The sequence below is a fragment of the Lytechinus variegatus genome, chromosome 13 (genome assembly GCF_018143015.1).
Source record: "Lytechinus variegatus isolate NC3 chromosome 13, Lvar_3.0, whole genome shotgun sequence".
Lineage (NCBI taxonomy): Eukaryota > Metazoa > Echinodermata > Echinoidea > Temnopleuroida > Toxopneustidae > Lytechinus > Lytechinus variegatus.
The window spans coordinates 26,193,072-26,213,098 of NC_054752.1; the positions used below are offsets into that span (position 1 = coordinate 26,193,072).

At 38.0% G+C, this 20,027-nt stretch overlaps 1 protein-coding gene across 1 annotated transcript; it reads right to left on the minus strand.

The window, feature by feature from the left end:
- Positions 1 to 2,656: 2,656 nt before the first annotated feature.
- On the minus strand, positions 2,657 to 18,633 carry LOC121425882 (60 kDa heat shock protein, mitochondrial-like). The gene is made up of 11 exons (XM_041621970.1): positions 18,489 to 18,633; positions 15,120 to 15,327; positions 14,138 to 14,473; positions 11,985 to 12,174; positions 11,020 to 11,188; positions 9,924 to 10,023; positions 8,233 to 8,340; positions 7,603 to 7,740; positions 6,712 to 6,886; positions 5,779 to 5,957; positions 2,657 to 4,255 (listed from the first exon to the last, which is right to left on the minus strand). The coding sequence occupies exons 2-11, from the start codon at positions 15,309 to 15,311 to the stop codon at positions 4,091 to 4,093; spliced, it is 1,752 nt and encodes a 583-aa protein (XP_041477904.1). The 5' UTR covers positions 15,312 to 15,327; positions 18,489 to 18,633; the 3' UTR covers positions 2,657 to 4,090.
- Positions 18,634 to 20,027: the final 1,394 nt, after the last annotated feature.

Consider the following 20,027-nt stretch of genomic DNA (forward strand, 5'->3'; position numbering starts at 1 on the left):
CCACGCTTCACAAATGATTGATATCGTGTTTACATGTGATCGGCTTTTGCATCGGCTCACGGTTCAGAATCGGCAATTTTACTACGTGTAAACGGAAAGCAGATTCTGCATCGGCAATTGGCGCGCATTTCATTTACTTTACCATTATGACGTAATTGTAAGCGCACGGATCCAGCGTTGTCTTTATTATTACGTATATTGTTGGTGTGCGTAGGTCTTTGACACGAGAGCCGATTCTGCAACGCGAGCTGTAACAGCGTGTAAACGCGGTGCAAGATAAACCAAAAGCCGATTCTGCATCGGCTTTTGGTTCTGAACCAAAAGCCGATCACATGTAAACATGGTATAAATCACCCACATGTTGACTTGTGTTCCGTTATGTATCTATGATAAATAATTTCTGGAATGTGATATGAAGTTGCAATGTTATATGTATATAAGAAAATGCTAATGTTATGGATAATTGCATTGCAGTTGCTTTCCTGTGATCCCTGCATTGTTTTGACTTCTCAAGACCTAGGGAGCACTTTCATGAAGCAAACAATTATTTTCACTGACTAATTTGCATTGGGCCAATCAGAGGCAAGGATTCTCAGTAGCTTAGTAGTCAGTGAAAGCTTGCTTCATGAATTGCCGCCCTGAATGTGATTTTACATGTGAAAACTGTCCTAGACTTATGATCATCGTTTCAAAAGATATTTTGGTGATAAATAAATGATTTGTAAATACATGTACTACTATGTATTGCGACTTGCTTGATATCTTGAGTTCATCTTTCACATGACCCTCTTACAAACCCATTTACAGTATCGGGGGAGCATTTCATCAATATTTTTCTCCGACAAGTTGTCAGATCTGACAACTTTCCCCGATTCTGATTGGCCGAGAAGTGCCGTTACTATGGTAGCTGTCGGATAAAACAGGACTTGTCGGATCAAATCCTTTCATGAAATGCTCCTCAGGTGGGTGTTTTATAAAGCTGTTTGTAAGCTATGAGTGACTTTACAAATGACTGGTGATCATTTCTTGTGGTAAATGATGCACTGCAAAGTTTTATTGTTGATCTAGTTTCTTGAAAAGGATCAACAGTCCTTCATAAAGTTGCTTGTAACTTACAGCTTTATCAAACACCCACCTGGTAGAAATTTTTCAACATTCAAAAATCTATTTGACTCATTTTAAAGGTTCTATGACACCAATTCCATCTTATTCTAGATACATATCTATTATTAGGCAGTTTTAACTCGACACTGAACCGGTGTTGAGTTATTCCATGGAAATGAACTTCAACAGGAACGCCCACAAAAATTTTTGAAAGACTTGACCTGTCAATCATTGTGATGTCATCAAGGAAGGTTTTCCCAGCTGTGCATCCAGACCCCTAGTTATTGTACACGTTCCTCGTGTAGTTGCTGTTTCAACCGAGCTCATCCTTAACAGATTTTTATGAGGTTTTGATCATGGCTGCAACATAGTCATCAGCTGCGTCAGATTCTTCAGACTAAAGATTCAGGTTCTGAATATTATTCCAGCAATTCAATTTATTTACTTTGAATCCACACATGCGACCACAATAGGCACTTCACGCTCCAAACATCAGCAACACTCAGCAGCTTCCTTCCCTGACGTCATAACTGTCAAGTGATATATATACGAAACCAAATCGGGCTGAATTTTTGTGGGCGGGGCGAATTTGGCTCAATTTTTAATATGAAACTGCCTTTGATCATGTGTGATGTTTTTCTGGTAAACTTTTGATGGAATCGTAATTAGTAACCACTAAGCTGACAAATAAATCAATGTCTTTGCTGTATTTCATGGAACATTCTAAAAGCTGCGACTCATTTCAACATTCTAAGAACTCTGGCTCAAATTCACATAGGTGGTTTTTAAAACCATCGGTTGAACCCATGGTATATTCAGATTTCCTGTATAAATTATGCTTATTAACCGCGTACATTAGAAAATGTGCAATGCTGATGTGCGCTTTTGAACTAATGAGTCCACTCTTCACGCAGGGGACTCGTAAATAAAATAACGTACTTAACCATGGCAACAGGCTTTAAATTGGCGCACTGAAACAAAAGCATGCATTAGTATTGGACAGTTTTTAATACATGGTAAATCAAGTGTAATTTAAACAGGAAATCTGCACAAATCTTGGGTTTAATCAATGGCTTTAAAAACCATGTTTGACATTGGAAATTGAACACGAAGCACATACATGTGTCTAACAGAGTACATTTCACATATTTTCTGTTTGTCCAATGAAAATTACAAAAAGAAAAAAAAGATATTTTGTCATCTTTTCTAAGGGCAGTGACTTCTTGATATCTAATTCCAAAAGGAGCTAAATCCAAAAATATTTATAAAATTGTACAATTGTATTATTTTCAGCAAAATTTTCACTGATTGTTTGAACTTGTATCCAAAATATGTAGCTAAAAATTGAATGCATAACTATATGTAAAATAGAAAAAATAACCAATTTTAAATAAGCATATAGTGGAACAAAACTTGTTTTGGAAAAAAAAATCAAATTTGCAATCAATTTTTACCAAACTTTCCAATTTCATAATCACGGCCCATTTACTGTTTGGTGAATACTAAAACAAATTGAAATAAAGTAACCTCAAGCCTTTAGAAACATCAGTAATAATGGGAATATTTTTCTTTTTTATTTCAAGAAATTACTCCACAATGATGGAATACAAACATTCATATTTGCAGTAGCAATACATAGGAAGTTTCTCAAATTATTTTCTTCAAAGAAGTACCGCACCTGATAATCACATATTTATAAATTGGGTACATTCAGACAGAAACATGACAAAACGATCTATATTTCAATGCCATACATAAGCAATTTCAAGTATAATTACTCCACAACTTATTTTGTCTCAGAGTCAATAGTCTTGTGACTTTCTTTCATTTAAAAAAATGAAATGTGGTGAAATGTGGTTCAAATTTTAATATCCCTGTAGCCACTTTCAACGTGTATCAAAATACATACACTGTAATATTTCATATCTGCTCCTTCGAAAATACACATACTTCAAGTTATCATGATTGGTCAACAGACTGAAAATAAAAAACATATGTAAAAGTTCTTAGAAAGAAATGAAAATAAGAAAGAAGTACTAAAAAATTATCTCATACATAAGCAAGAATTGAAACCATTTAATAAAAAACAAATCAAAGTATGGACCTGACATCCCACTTAATTTTATATGATTATTCAACAAACAGTGCTCCAAAAGGTCCCAAACCAAATCCTTCCCTTGCCCACAAACATGCTTCACTTTCATTGGAAATAATACATTTAATCAGATGTATACACATGCAGCTATTAATAATGTACAATGTAGAGGAACATAAACAATCCATCGTGTGTCACCATTTGGTCAGAAAATGCCTAGCTTTATAATCACTCCATTCTATCCTACAATAAGAAAGTCAGGATATATTTGCACATTTAATGCCGTACACTTGTGCTGAGGGGCAGTCCTTTCAATATTTCAAAGACCTTTGAACTGGTTTATTCACAGAACGCCGCTGAAAACCAAACAGCGGTTTTCTACCATAACAGCCAGTCATGATCGCAGAGATAGGCAAGTGTCCTGATCTAGTACAAGATTTGTAACAGGTTTGAGGAACATTTATATCACTGACTTCATACTCTTAAGGAGGTGTTGCAAGAAAGATATCTTTATCGATTGCAAATACCGACCACAAATAAGCATTTAATAGATAATTTTCAAAGACAGAAAGTCAATTAAGATTTTTTAAAGAAAAAGTAGGCCCAGCCATCACTTGCAAAGAAGGAAAATAATAGCAAGGCTTCTGATTGCTGTTGGGATCCTTGGGACTGCTACTGTCTTGCGATCAGTTTTAGGTTTCTTGCAACACCCCCTTGTAGGATTCCTCCCTCGTAATGATCGTCGGTGCATGGCTGGTCACGTCTTCTCAAATCTCTGGAATCACAATCATGTACATTTCCATTCACGTTGTTACACATTCAAATAGTTATCTCTTTATATATAAAATAATCACCCTTATCTAGTTTCCCCTGATCGGGGTGCAACTAGCCTCACATCATGCCCCCCATACCACCCATACCTCCCATACCGCCCATGCCTCCCATACCACCGCCGGGCATCTCTTCCTTCTCTTTAGGAATCTCGGTGATGACGGTCTCGGCTGTCGTCAGGAGGGAGGCCACACCCGATGCATCCAGGAGTGCTGTCCTTACAACCTGTAAGTATAAAAGAAAAGATATTTCAAAGGACAAGTCCACCCCAACATAAACTTGATTTGAATAAAAAGAGAAAAATTCAACAAGCATTACACTGAAAATTTCATCAAAATCGGATGTAAAATAAGATAGTTATGGCACTTTAAATTTTAGCTTCATTTCACAAAACAGTTATATGCACATCTCGGTCGGTATGCAAATGAGGAACTGATGACATCACTCACTATTTTTTTGTATTTTATTATATATGAAATATGAAATATTTTTATTTTCTCGTCATTGCCATGTGAAATGAAGTTTCATTCCTCCTGGAATTCCATTATTTGAACATTTTGTGCTTCAGGCAAGGAGGTCCTAATCATCAAATTTGTAAAAAATGAAATATTGTATAATTCAAACAAAAGAAGTAGTGAGTGAGTGACATCATCGACTCTCTCATTTGGATGTAACTGGCTCGTTCATATAACTATTTTGTTAATAATAAGCGAAACTTTGAAGTGTCATAACTTTCTTATTTTACATCCGATTTTGATGAAATTTTCAGCACTGTGCTTGTCTGATTTTCCTCTATTGATTCAAATCAACATTTTTCTGAGGTGGACTTGACCTATAAAAAGTCCTGATGATTCAATAACCTGATGTTTGTAATTGGGCAAGTAGAGCAACCTGTGCAAATGCCATTGTAGGGCCACAAATGGGTTCCTGGCTGTGTTTTCATTTTATTTGCACAAGTCTGTAAAATCATCAGAGAGTACTTATAACCCATAACTCAATACTCATGCCTATAACTTTGAGAACTTGCCCCCAAAAGGTCTAGCTTGAGTGGGTATGAATGTGAAAATCATTGATCAGGTATTATGTGGCCTGAACAATTTTCTATAAATTGAATTAACAGGTAGTTTGGTAGTTTTGAAAGCAGCAACTCAGAGAGATCTGAACTTTTCAGCAGTCCAAGAAATTCTTGCATGTCGTGTTTCAGATCACTTACTTTTCTCAAGGTACTTTTGTCAAAAGTCTGTGCCTGGGCCCTGTCTTACAAAGACTTACGATTGATCCAATCAATCCCAACTGTAGGAAATCCAACCATTCCATAATGTTTTTCTATAGGAAATTTCAACAATTTCCTTAGTAAACAAAGAGAATCACACCGAATCTTCAGAACAATGAATGTACGAATATACATCATATCTAGAAAATATTCTGAACAAAATTACATTTTGGATGTTGACGTTGCAGGCCATCCATAGTTGTGGTTGATCGGATCAATCGCAACTCTCCCTGGTCTTTGAGAAGGCATTCCACTACAAAGGCACTATGCGTCTTTTAATAGCAGCCTTCCTGCATTCTTGCAGGATTCCTGCAAGAAAAATCTGGCTCTGTGTTTTGACCAGATATCGACGTTCAATTTTGAGGCCTACATGAATAATCTGGGTTATTGTAGATGACCTTGCCTTTAAATTGCGGGTTTTGAACCAAGCATCACGTGTATAATTTGATTTTTTTTAAAATCAATGTCAACTTACCTTTGTGGGATCAATAATACCAGCCTGGACCATGTCAACAAACTCTCCTTCCATTGCATTATAACCAATCCCTTCTGACGCATCTATCACCTTCTCAACAATGAGGGCGCCCTCTACACCGGCGTTGTTGGCGATGGTCTGGGTTGGGATGCGAAGCGCTCTCCTTACAATCTCAACACCTGCAGATAGAGAAACAAGGGTTGTATTTCATAGTTATTCCTTGACGTAAAGACTGTAGATGAATTGCCAAATAAGCTGTAAATAAGCAAGGGATTTTGTCATCAGATGGCCCTCTTCTCCATATGGGTACATATGTACTCCCTATTGCTTATTCATGTCAGAGGTTTATTTTTCAGCATCTTTTATTACTTTATACAGGCCACCACACACCTTACGGCCCGACTTGTCTAAGACTGGCCTGCGACTGAGTGATTAGAGATGAATCGCAAGGCAGTCATAAACCTCGACACCGTACACCTTGCGATCCGACTATCATGCTGTCTGCGACTCATTTTTGCGCTTTTTGCCATAGCAACTGAGAAAATGCGCTTACTGTACTGCGTATACGCGTTGTTTATCATATAAGCGTCGTGCAACTCTGCTGTCTGATTGGCTGAAAGTTGGATTGAGCTTGCGATCCAGTCATAAGGATTCGAAATATCAAATCCTTACGATTTTCCTTGCGACCCGTCTCTGACCGGTCTACGACTCTCAAGGTGACAAGAGCTGTGATGTCACATCTCCCCTCACTCAGTCGCAAGCCAGTCGTAGACCAGTCGGGTCGTAAGGTGTGCGGTGGCCATAAAACATATGAATTGCTTTAATAATATCAAAAGTTACTGTTAAAAATTCTTTTCATTCTAAAGACTCTCCTTCGAAACAATTCCTTACAACTTCTCAAATTTGGCTTTTATATTTTTTTTTTCAACTTACCGATCTTCTGATCAGCATTTTCGGCAGGGATGTTTTCTAATGATGGCAGACACCTGATGAGGGCTGTACCACCACCAAGCACGATACCTTCCTCAACGGCAGCCCTGGTGGCATTCAGGGCATCGTTCACACGATCCTTCTTCTCGTTTACTTCAACATCACTTGAACCACCAACCTGAAACAGATAAAGGAAGAGCTACCAACTTGTACAAGAGCATTTCAGTATTTTAAAAGTAAAAAATCAGTATTTTGGTGAGGAAATCAGTATTTCCAAAGAAATACCATAGAACACATAAAACTGAAACTTAGAAATCAGTATTTTGCATGAAACCATTAGTATTCTTCTCATTTTTCAGTACTAAATACTGAAAATCAGTACTAGTTGGCACCTCTGTAAAGGAAACAATACAACTATCCTGACCTTTACTGACAAAAGAAATCAAGTAACAAAAGTGTAATTTACTGGCAAATACGTCTGCAATCTACAGACAACAATGCGCACAATGGTTGACTGGCCATATCTCGATCTATGAAAATATGCAACGGTCAGCAACCATTCTAACACAAACTCTGACTCTATTGCAAAGATATTTCTTTTGATGATTGCTTGATTGATGATCCATCTGATGTCCCAACAAACACTGCAGCTAGTGAGAAATCTATAGGATTTAAACACTGACCTGGGGCCCGAACACAAAACTTAGCAATGATCGTAGAACATTTTTCTACGATTGATGCCATTGACTACAATGTACAATCAAACGTAAAAATCAAGCTTACGATCAATTGCTAAACTTTTTGTTACGGTCCCCAGGACTTGAAATTTTAAACTGTTAAGTCAGGATACTGCCTCACCGGGATCTGGAATTTGAATGCATTGATATACATTACCTTTAGTACTGCTACACCATCGGAAAGCTTGGCAAGCCGTTCATTCAGCTTCTCCTTCTCATACTCTGAGTTTGTGTTCTCAATCTGTTCAGCGATTTCAGCCACTCTCCTATCAATATCCTCTTGCCTGCCCTTACCCTGTTAAAACATTAAAAGACAAAATTTAGTAGTATTATATATATGTAATGATGATAAATCCGGAATTATATGTAGTATTTGTAAACCTGATGGCAGTCAGATTTCCCTTTCGTATTAGAAATTTAAAGAATACCATCATATCCAAAATCAAAAGAATAAATGATCTTTTCGAGCAAAGACCGAAATTTCAGCAGGCCAGGACCCCATTGCATAAAAAAAATACTCTTACAGCGAAGTTGCAATCCAATGGCGACTTCCAATGATCACTCTTCATAACAGCCAATAAAAATAAAAAAATTGTATGAAAATTACCACTGGACAGCAAAGTTACAAAAAATTGTATCTTTTACGAAACAAGGTCTTCTCATATTTTCTGTGACAGTACTTTTGCTTCATTTCAGTTTCATATTACTATTACACTTCAAATTTGTGTTTCAAGATGAAATATGAATTATAAAAGAAAAAGAGCCAGACTTTGGGATGAATAAATACCTTGAGAATGAGTGTATCGTCCTTGGTGATGGCAATCTCACCGACCTGACCTAGATCCTGGACCTGAACATCTTCAATCTTAACGTCCATAGCTTCATCACCAAATACCTGATGAAAACAAACAAGGAATGGAGAAAGAAGTGGATAAGAGTTTGAAGGTGAACTGCATTTGTATAAAACCTGAATTTTAAGTAATTTTTTTTTATCATATTTAACTTGGTCATGCCCTATGAATTTGTTATTAATACTCTATAAAAAAATAAGAGTTTGACAGCTAAGTCATGCATGACTGAAAAGATCCAGTACCTTTTTTTAACAAGAGTTATTCAATAAATGCTGGGACACCTCCCTCCCCTAATAACCCTTCAAAGTTTAAAATTTCCACATGGGGAGAATTCACATGCAATTAGGTGCCTTAATAAAAGCCAGAGCAATGTCTCTCCCCCACTGATTCCTCAAGCAATGTTTTTATTGCAAATCATCCTATTTCATTACAGACAAAACAAAGTGGAATGCAGGGAAAGTGAGTGTGAAATATCCCAGGGGAGTCCAGCCTTGCTTTGAAATTGAGATCCCTGGGATTATGTAGATTTCAAACTGGCAATTGGGTAAGAAAAATTATGACAAGGGACAAAGGATAACTTTCACATAGCCCATGTACTTAATAATCAGGGATTTGTGGTTTTTGCCATAGCACCCATTCCCCTGGGGCAGTAATCTAAATATAACTGGGGTAGTGTTTTATGTCCTTGTGAAAGAAAATGTAACTTGAAGTAAAACTTTTGGAAAAAAACAAACAGTTTAGCTATGTGATGTATTGGAGTATATGGAAGAGTAGTCCTTGCCTTACTTCACTATGACATCACATACGCTGCCAATTTGAAATCTCCATGGGTATAGTGATTACCAATTTTTTCAACTTTAAATATTCATAACTTTCTTATCGTTTGTCCAATATTGTTCAAACTTTATCAATCAACTTGTCTGATTTTTCTTTCTCCTCTAAAACAAGCTTTATTTGGGTTGGATTCCCCTTAAAAGATGTGATTCCTACTAATAAAAGACATGGCAGAGATGCTTGGTATTTAAGTTACCTATGGTTTATACTACAATCATCAAGGCTACATTTCTCCATGTAAGCCACAGAAAGGGAAAGTGATTACTTCCAGCGGGGGGGGGGGGGGGGTACTTACATAGACGAGTGGATACCATGCGTGACCAAAAAAATAAACGTAAAAAGGATGTCTTTTTCAAAATAGGGCATGATACGTACATAACGTAATAAGGGTGTAAAAAACACTAAAACAATGAAAACAGGGCATCTATTTTCGCTAGGATAGTCAAATTTGCAAGGGTGTAAAAAAAATCAGGACTAAAATCTTTTATAAAGGATGTACTTTATGTACTTGCCCCAAGAGTACGATTTGTGCGAGATGTGGGAGGTGGTACTAAACCCAATGATGTAGGTACCGACGTCTGTGACATAATAAAAATATCGCTGTACTTGTTCAGGGGGTCAATTCAGGGAATACTTGCCAAGAGCATCGTTTAGGTTACTTGTTAAGGGTAGGGTTTCACACGCCAATACTTGTTAGGGGGTGCATTTTCAGAATTTAGGGTGCTTTTCGAGACCCCATGGTCGCGCATGGTATCCACTCGTCAATGGAAGTGGCCCCTCCGGGATTACTTACAATTCCTCCTGTAGAGATGGCCATATCATGAAGCTGGTTCTTCCTGTTATCACCAAACCCTGGAGCCTTGACTGCTGCTACCTGAAGACCAACCTTTAACCTTCAGGAGAAGAAAGACAAAACTTGACTATCAAATCAACACATCTCAATAACAGTGTCTATATAGCATTGAGAAATATCGCATCTGGTGGACACTGGGTAGCGTAGGGACAATTTTAAATTTTCTCATGAAAATAGAAATATGCATAGGAAATCTGAGGTATTTTGCTACCTAGTAAACTTGCATATTGTATCAAGTGTTGGTCAACCTAATTGCCATAATTTGACTTAAAGGACCAAATGATATTATCCCGATGCTACATGGACACTGTATCCATGTTACAGTACACTATTTTGCTCAATGACTTCATAAATGATTAGTCTAAATTCCCCCAAATTTCCAGTAAAATGTATGGTCTTTAAAGCGACCTACCATTGACAAATCATGGGGAAATCAGGGATTCAAGTCTTTCACTCGGCTTACTTTCACTATATAATGATAGCCTGTTCCAAGTGCCAAGATTTATTGCCATTTCAAGTTTCGCTCGATGAGAAAACAGCTTATGATATGGAAGAGCAATTACAAGGCCTGCTTCCAGACTGCATGCCCCGGATGCTATGTAAAAGACACCGACATGTCTGGGATGTCTAAAGAGAGCGATAGACTGACCAAACAGAAGCAAACTGCATGTTGGTCAACCCTAAGTAAATACGATCACGAGTTCGGTCAAATTTGTGCTGTTCGAACTTCTATCGCATTAGTCCAATGGCCTCTCATGACGGACAGACTTTATCATGCAAGTCAATTGGCCATTTGCAAATTTCGTATTGATTAAAAATCCCTGTGATTTGTCAATGTAAGGCCACTTTAATATGTAAACTCACAGACAATATATAATAAGTCTTGGGTAAGGTTGATATGTCACATTTTGTTCCCCTACTTGATGGAAAGACCCAACTGTACAAGAACCTGTTTCAATTCAACAGTTTGTAAATTCATGCAGGACATTATGAGCATGTCGATGAAGCATTCCCTAGGTCTCCAGACAAAGCTTACCTATTAAGAACCAACGTGCTTAGAGCTTCCCCATCGATGTCCTCAGCGATGATGACGAGGGGTTTCCTCTGAGCGTTGGCAAGCTCCAAGGCTGGGACGATGGCTTGGATGGTTGAGATCTTCTTCTCACATAGCAACAGGAGAGCATCTTGGAATTCAACCTTTTGACCTGGAAGGAAAAGGAATCAAGGTTGTAAACATGTATTTATTTACTTACTTACCTTACTTACTTACTTTCTTACTTATTTATTCATGCATGTTCACAATGTACAATATATATATAAGAATACACAGATAATATATAAATACAATTAAAACACATATAAATAATGAACATACAAAGGTGTTGCATACATAAGAAGCTAAAAGCTTGATTGGTTGAAGCACCTTTAAACTGGTTTTGCATCCAAGAAAACAAAATAAAAATGTAAGAATACGGAAGAGGAAAGAAAGAGAAGCGTCCAAAAGTGATAGACTGCCGAGATATAACAATAAAGTTATGACATGAATGGTTTTAAAGCTCTTTATCAAATGATAGAGTTGAATGATGCCATGGCTCTTCACATATCTGTAGATATTCAAAGAAAACTTGGACAGCTACCTGTAAAACTTTATAAAGACCAGAGTCAACATATGACCACATTTCAACCAGACCTTTTCTTTTTGTTATTTTGCAAAGACATCATGACACATAAAAGTAACCGGATAAGTTTTTCCTATACAAGCAAATTTGTTTTGTCATTTTATTATATTGCAATTATGCAAGTTAGATACATATCACTAGTTTATATTATTACTCTCTTCAAATTAGGTATATCAATGCAAATCTTTTGCAAAGACTTAGGGAAAACATTCAAATAAGATGTAAAAAAAAAGGAAAAAAAAAATCAACTTCAATTCACTTTTTTATTTTAGCTTTGCTACAATCTAGTGCATCACCACAAATTTCACCCAAATGTAAATACCTTTAGCCGAGTTGATGAAATACGGCGAGATGTATCCTCTGTCAAACTTGAGACCCTCAATGACCTCGAGCTCATCATTCAACGTCTTGCCATCCTTGACAGTGATAACACCATGCCGTCCGACCTTCTTCATTGCCCTTGAGATGAGTTCACCGATGCCTGCATCTCCGTTAGCCGAGATGGTAGCAACCTGCAACAAGAGGAAATGAAGGTGAAACTGGCTAGAGTTGAGTAAGTTCAGAACACATAAATCTGTTTATTCAAGCTGAATTTTAATCAGAGTTGTCAGGTTTTGGATATTTTGGTCTACAAATTGCTTAACATGTTAGTTTGAATAACATAATGCAGGGTGATTTAAAGTGACACAATTAACTGTGGGTCATTATCAGGGAGGTAGTAACGAGCGATAGTTCCACATCACAAGGCCGATGCTAAGGCCGGCCTCGACTACATCCCCGATCATTATCAACTAGAAAGTATTGAATTCATGACTATCATCTATAAATGATTGGATAGAGTGCATCATTGAAAAAGCAACTTGATAACCGGTGCCTCCTAAAGGTTTTATTTTACTTTATTATCATTTTACTATTATTAGATTTGTAAACTGGAAATACTGAATTTCTTCCTCTTCAACAAGTGGAATGCCTCTGGCCGTCTCACCTGCATCACGCGGTTCAATATAGCAGCAGTGCTGACTTTGAATACTACTCTGACTCGCACAAGATGTTCAGTGATACATGGTTACTCTTATGTCCACTTTTTATGAACTAGACCAATAAACTTACAGAGATATGATGGTTATTCAACAAAAAACCCCAACATGGCCAAAGTTCATTGACCTTACATGACCTTTGACCTTGATCATGTGACCTGAAATTGGAACAGGATGTTCAGTGATACTTGATTACTCTTATGTACAAGTTTCATGAATCAGATCCATAAACTATCAAAGTTATGATGGTAATTCAACAGATACACCCAATTCGGCTAAAGTTCATTGACCTTTGACCTTGGACATGTGACCTGAAACACGCACAGGATGTTCAGTGATACTTGATTACTCTAATGTCCAAGTTTAATGAACTAGACCAATAAACTTTCAAAGTTATGATGGTAATTCAACAGATATCCCCGATTCGGCCAAAGTTCATTGACCCTAAATGACCTTTGACCTTAATCATGAGACCTGAAACTTGCACAAAATGTTCAGTGATGCTTGATTACTATTATGTCCAAGTTTCATGAATCAGATCCATAAACTTTCAAAGTTATGACGGGAATTCAACAGATATCCCCAATTCGGCCAAAGTTCATTGACCCTAAATGACCTTTGACCTTGATCATGTGACCTGAAACTTGCACAAAATGTTCAGTGATGCTTGATTACTATTATGTCCAAGTTTCATGAATCAGATCCATAAACTTTCAAAGTTATGATGGGAATTCAACAGATATCCCCAATTCGTCCAAAGTTCATTGACCCTAAATGACCTTTGACCTTGGTCATGTGACGTGAAACTCATGCAGGATGTTCATTGATACTTGATTAACCTTATGTCCAAGTTTCATGAACTAGGTCCATATATTTTCTAAGTTATGATGACATTTCAAAAACTTAACCTCAGGTTAAGATTGCGATGTTGATTCCTCCAACATGGTCTAAGTTCATTGACCCTAAATGACCTTTGACCTTGGTCATGTGACATGAAACTCTAATAGGATGTTCAGTAATACTTGATTAACCTTATGGCCAAGTTTTATTAACTAGGTCCATATACTTTCTAAGTTATGATGTCATTTCAAAAACTTAACCTCAGGTTAAGATTTGATGTTGACGCCGCCGCCGCCGCCGCCGCCGCCGTCGCCGTCGGAAAAGCGGCGCCTATAGTCTCACTTGCTTCGCAGGTGAGACAAAAACAGCATTGGCAAAGCAAAATATTGCTTGACTTTACAACCTACTATAAATAGCACAAATTATATATTCCAAACAGCACAATGTTTATATCTGGAATACAGAGTAGTAAAGTTTTGTTAACCCATTATAGACCGAAGCTGCATAGTGTGGGCTGGGGTCCATAGAAAATATGTCATAATATAAATTGCAAGTCTCCAATGGGTAAATTAGGTATTTAACAAATAGGACAGTTCACCTGTGCAATTTCTTCTGGTGTTGTGACTGGTTTGGACTGTCTCTGTAACTCCTTAACCACAACATCAACAGCGTTCATAATGCCCTTCCTGATTTCTGTAGGGTTGGCTCCCCTGCTGATGTTATCAAAACCCTCCTTGGCGATGGCTCGCGCCAACACTGTTGCCGTCGTGGTTCCATCCCCGGCTTCCTCGTTCGTGTTATTTGCAACGTCCTGGACAAGTTTAGCGCCAATGTTCTGCCATCTGTCTTTGAGTTCAATGGCTTTGGCGACTGTGACACCGTCTTTTGTGATTTTAGGACCACCCCAGCTTTGCTCTATAATTACATTACGTCCCTGTCAATTACAAAAAGGGGAAGTTAGCGTGACGGAAAAGGTAGAACAAGCAGTCAAGGACAAAAGATTTTTGAAAACTTAGTTAATTCAATAGTTCTTCAGAAACAAGTTCATTATATCATATGAACTTGCTCATACACACAAGCCAACAAACAAACAAATAAAAAAAGCCAACTTGGCAGTGAAGCACTTTTCTTTCAACATTAGCCTACATATGCTAATCATACAATTTTTTTATATAGAGAGAGGGAGGACAATTAAGCACAGAAAGAATCAGTTATCCGATCTCTTCATCTGATACTGAAAAAATGATTTGACTTGGAAGGTGATCTGTTTTTTTATACAGAAGGAATCAGTTGGCTGTTTGATTGATTAAACCTATCTGCTACAGTAACAAATCATTATTTTTCTTATGGCAAGCAAGAACAGGCTAATAAGTGACAACCAAAAAAAAATATTTTTGTATGGCTCAGAAAGCCTGGAGATGCACAATAGATCTCCCACAGCACTGTACAAGAAAAAACATTTTCTTCATTGCTGCCTCTTCAATTTGAAATTAAATTTTAATGTTTAAACATTCCCAACAGTCGCTTAAAAAATCCCACCAAACTAAGAACCCCCTCCCCCCATTGACCAATCAACTCACTTTGGGGCCCATTGTGACTGCTACAGCATCTGCAAGGAGGTCCACGCCCTGAAGCATCATACCCCTGGCCTCTGCACCAAACTTGATATCCTTGGCATAGCTCCTGGCAAGATGTGGGCACACAACTCTGTTTACTGATGGGGTCAGGGCCCTGGAGGTCAGGGGTCGGAGGACGCTGGATAGTCTGTACATGATGGAATCTTGAGGGCTGCAGGAAAGGAAGACAGTGAGAATGTTACCTTGTTCATTTAAAATATGATCTCTTTGTTTTGTGAAAATTTTGAACCAATATGCATGCATGCATGTAATTTACAAGACATTTAAAATAGTCAAGTTGGAACAAGCACTATCAGAAGGAACTACTGGAAGTCTCGACAGGCTTGCCTTCTTCTGCCGTACACTGATGACGATGATGAACTAAAATAAACTTAATTTGACTAAGCACTGCCTGGCTTCAGTTTTTAGTTCACTGAGGCATGCCTAAATGACAATGGTGGAGAAGGGGGTGGTGAGGGGGGAAGTGGTTTGAGTGATCTAGAGACAGGCTTTTAGGGACACATTTCTATAGTAGACTGACTAAATTTAGCAGGAGATAGAAAAAAGAGAATTTTCAGGAAATCTAGTAGGCTGATGAGATGGCCAGATGGGTATTGATTGAGCACGGTCAATCATCAAGGCATACATGGCCATGAATTTATTAAAGCTCTGATGACATTCAATTTTTTAGATTTAGATGAATATCAGAAACCTTACAATGCAATGTTTTGGCAATAAGTTGAAACTGTTTTAAGGTACAAATTTTGATGTTTTAAAAGTCAGATAAACATCAACTTCACTTATCAGATGGACAGTCAACCTGCCCATAATGTTAAATCTTCTCTCCACTCCACTCGCCGATTCAATCCAGCCTTCTACTCAACTCAAGGCTTCGCCTCTGGACTCTCTCAGTCTCACGTCATGTCTCAAACTCTGGCCAGCTTTCCCCTTAAGGACTAATTTGTTAGTCCATGTTAGTCCTGTCTAGATTATCATCAATTACCAGAGGTGAAGACCAGAAAACCTACAGGAGAAGCCCTTCATTTCCGAACCTGATGTGATGTTACACCACTCTACTTTCTAACCTCCTCCACTGCATTTGATCACCGCCTCTCTATATCCTGGCCTTATCCAATTTTCGACTTAAAAGAAGTTGTTCTTTCCACTCTTAGCTGGGCATTTGAACAATACATTACCACGAAACTTCAAAGTATACAAATTTGAAACTGCTGACCGAGGGGGGGGGGGCAGTTCCATTGCATTGATGAGTGCTATGCGCGACCACAGGGTCTCGAAAAGCACCCTGAACAATTATTTTCCATATTCTGAAAATGCACCCCCTAAGAAGTATTTAATTGGCATGTGAAACCCTACCTTTAACCATTATTGGAAACAAAACAACACCCTTGGCAAGTATTCCCTGAAATGAACCCCTAAACAAGTATGAGGGGTTATTTTAATTGTTATTTCATGTATGTCACAGATGTCAGTTCTACCTTTACCTACATCATTGGGTTTAGTCAGCCCCACCTCCCAAACTTCGCTCAAGTCGGACTCTTACTAAGCACATAGTGTTGACTGTTGGGGCAAATAGTAGGCTTCATCCTTTATTTTTTAGTCTTTTTACCATCACAAATTTGACCCAAATTCCTAAACACATCTAGTTAATCATGAAATTCATGTTATTGTTAATAGAAATCCACTGCCGAAAATGTGGTTCTTGGTGTGAGGTGTATAGATAATACTAACCTCGCACTGGTGTGAGCGACATGATAAAAAACAAATAGATTATTACACTGTACAAGATCTACACGTTACGATCCCTACTTACAGAGCTACCAAGTCTCATGCATTATGCGTGAGAATCAAGCATTTTGGACTCTTGTTCATCCCCTCTTATCTCCAGTAGAGGCGCACGACCAATATGGGAGACTCTCTCCAATAGGGGAGACAATCTCCCACATTGGAGACTTGCTTTGCAAAAGGACAAAAGAAACAACACCAACAAAAACAAGATTTTTTCCACCCCAAATTTTGTCTCACTGAGGTCAGAAGCCCATTGGTTTTGTGTGTGATTGACAAAAAAAATCCTTATCAAAACAAAAGTAGACGGTGAATTTTTAAAGTAGACGGTGAAAAGGGGTAATTTTTCATGAGGAATCTGCTTATCACATTTTTATTTGCCGCCAAGGTAATCCTTTTGCAGCAAATGTAAACAAAGGAAATTGGTCTCCCAAACTGGAGACTGTCTCTGAAATTGGATACCCAAATTCTTTACAAAAGTCTCTTACTTATATTGGAGATAATCTCTCTCATGGGAGACAGTCTCCAATATTGGCCGTGCGCCGGCCTCTACTGATCTCTGTCTCACGCAACTATCAGTACAGAATGTATGTGATCTCACTCAGATTCACAGAAAAATCTCACGCATAGCTGGTCTTTGAACTTGGCATCTCTGTACTTAACTTGAATTTTATTTAGAAACTGTGACTTGACTCGACTTGTCTTGAGTTGAGCAAGCACAGTCATCAGTTATATTAGACAGCTGGCAGCCGTCTGTTTCGAGGAGTTTTTTAACATTTTTTTTTATTTCTCCTCGTACACAGACGGCTCGCTATCGTGCACGCACCATTAGGGGACTTGCAATGCAAAATCCCCCCGTCGGGGCTCTTCAATTTTTTTCTTTAATGAATAAAAAAATTGACAATTATTGTGACCAAAATGCAAATTAATATTCCCTCTTGGCATTAATTGCCAAAAAACGGAGAAAAATCAAGTTAAAAGGAACAAAAACAGTGACTTACCTCGGCTGTCACGCAAATTCACTTCCCCGTTTTGTCCGATCTTAAGTACATAAACATATGGCCATTGAGTCCCTGTACAGATCGCGCTAGAACTTCGGTCTCTGTATTTGGTGAGTGAAGCCAACGGAGTTCAGCTGAACAACCAACATAACAGAGACCGAAGCTTTTGGTCTACAGTTTTATTTTGTTATATTCCATGATAAAAATTTGTAATAATATTGGTTGAAACTTTAAATTGAAACAGAAAACTGCAAGATCGAACTTGTGTTGAAATGACATTTAGATTGCAAAAAGAAATGTGTAATATGTAGTAGAAAAGAAAGACAGCATTCACTTCACTTTCAGAATCAGAGTCTCACTCTCAGACGTCCATACTCAACATGCTCAGTCTGATACTCGGCCCGGCATGCTCGGAGTCGGACTCTCGGAGATTAATTGTTGGGGCACACTTCACTTCTAATTTGACTTCTAAAATGTGCCTACGCGTTTAAAGAACAAAGCTACATTAAAAAAATAAAATCTTACTTACGCCTTGTGTAAATAGAAGAGATTTGTTAAGTTATACCACCAGTTTGTCCAGGGCAGGTCTCCGGGGGAGTTACGGCTGAGTTCAGTAACAAATTCCGCTAATCCGGCTAACGTTAGTTGCTCGCGCACGTGTAATCTCGAATGTTCGCACGTGCTGCATCAAAGCCTCGCACGCACGAATATTGCATAATCAAGGGTATTTAAACATTTTCGAGTGCCCCGCACCCATATAAGCCACTAAATACACATCTCATTGGGTGAATTAGATGTAAAATTCATTGCTTTGAAATGATGTGAAGACTTTAAAAAATTTATATTTATATCTACAGTATTCAATGGTGGGAAAGTGGGAGCATTTTATGGCTTTAATATCAAGAAGTTCTTCACAATTTCATATCATACTGGTTACCGGGCTACCCTTGAATTTTACCTTCATAAGTAATCGATTAAAAAACAACAGATGGGATGTTAGACTCCGTTTAGTCATTTATGTAAATTCATTCAAATACATGCCTAAAAGTAGGTTTTTCGCGAGATTTCTTTGAAGAGGGGTGTTTTACTTTCCCTGATCTATCGAACCTTTGGACTAAGGGGGTTATGAAATATCTTGAATATAAAAAAAGATCAAATCCCGGGATCAAATTCCTGAAACTCCTGCCATATTTGAAAGCTTGTCCTCCATTTTGACATCAGGGTATCGTAATCGAGTTCGCCTGAGATGAAGGGGGGGGGGGGGTTCTGTCCTGAGATAGGGGATTGGAATGAGAGCTCACCGTCTGAAAAGGGGTACTGAGCAGTGTTCCAGATTTGGGTCTCCAATTAAGGCAGGAAAGCCCGCGATAGGGGGGTTTAAACATTTTGGCAGACATGAGATAGGGGTCCGGATCACTGATCAGTGGTCCGGATAGGTGCATTTCAAATAGGGAGGGAATACCCAAAAGGTGACTCGACTTATATGCCCGGCGGGGAAATATATGCTCCTGCGACATTTTTTAAAGGACAAGTACGAACCAACAACAAATTTGATTTGAATAAAAGGAGGAAATAGAACCCAGACTGACTCAAATTTGGATTAAAAAAACAATATTCACACACTAGTCGTATGCATGCAAATGAGGGGACTGATGGTATCACCAACTCACTGTTTATTTTGTTTTGTATTATATGAAGTATTCTAATTTTAGCCTCATCATTAATTATGTCCAGCGAAAAAAGGCCTATATATTCCTCCCTATTGTTTGTCAAATCGGTGAAAATCAAAATGCTGTATAGTTCAAACAATAAAAAACAAAACTTAATAGTGAGTCGATAGACATAATTTGCATATCACTGATTGTGCATATAACCAGGAAGATATATCACTCTAACTCCTTGATATAAAAATTATTGTGAAAAATAAGCGAAAATGTCCTAACTCTATCCGCTTTTGATGAAATTTTCAGCGTATTAGCTTTGCCTATGCTTGTTTGATTTTCTCTCTATTTATTCAAATAAAAACTGGGTGGACTTGCATTTTAATCTAAATTATGCCAGACAGGCA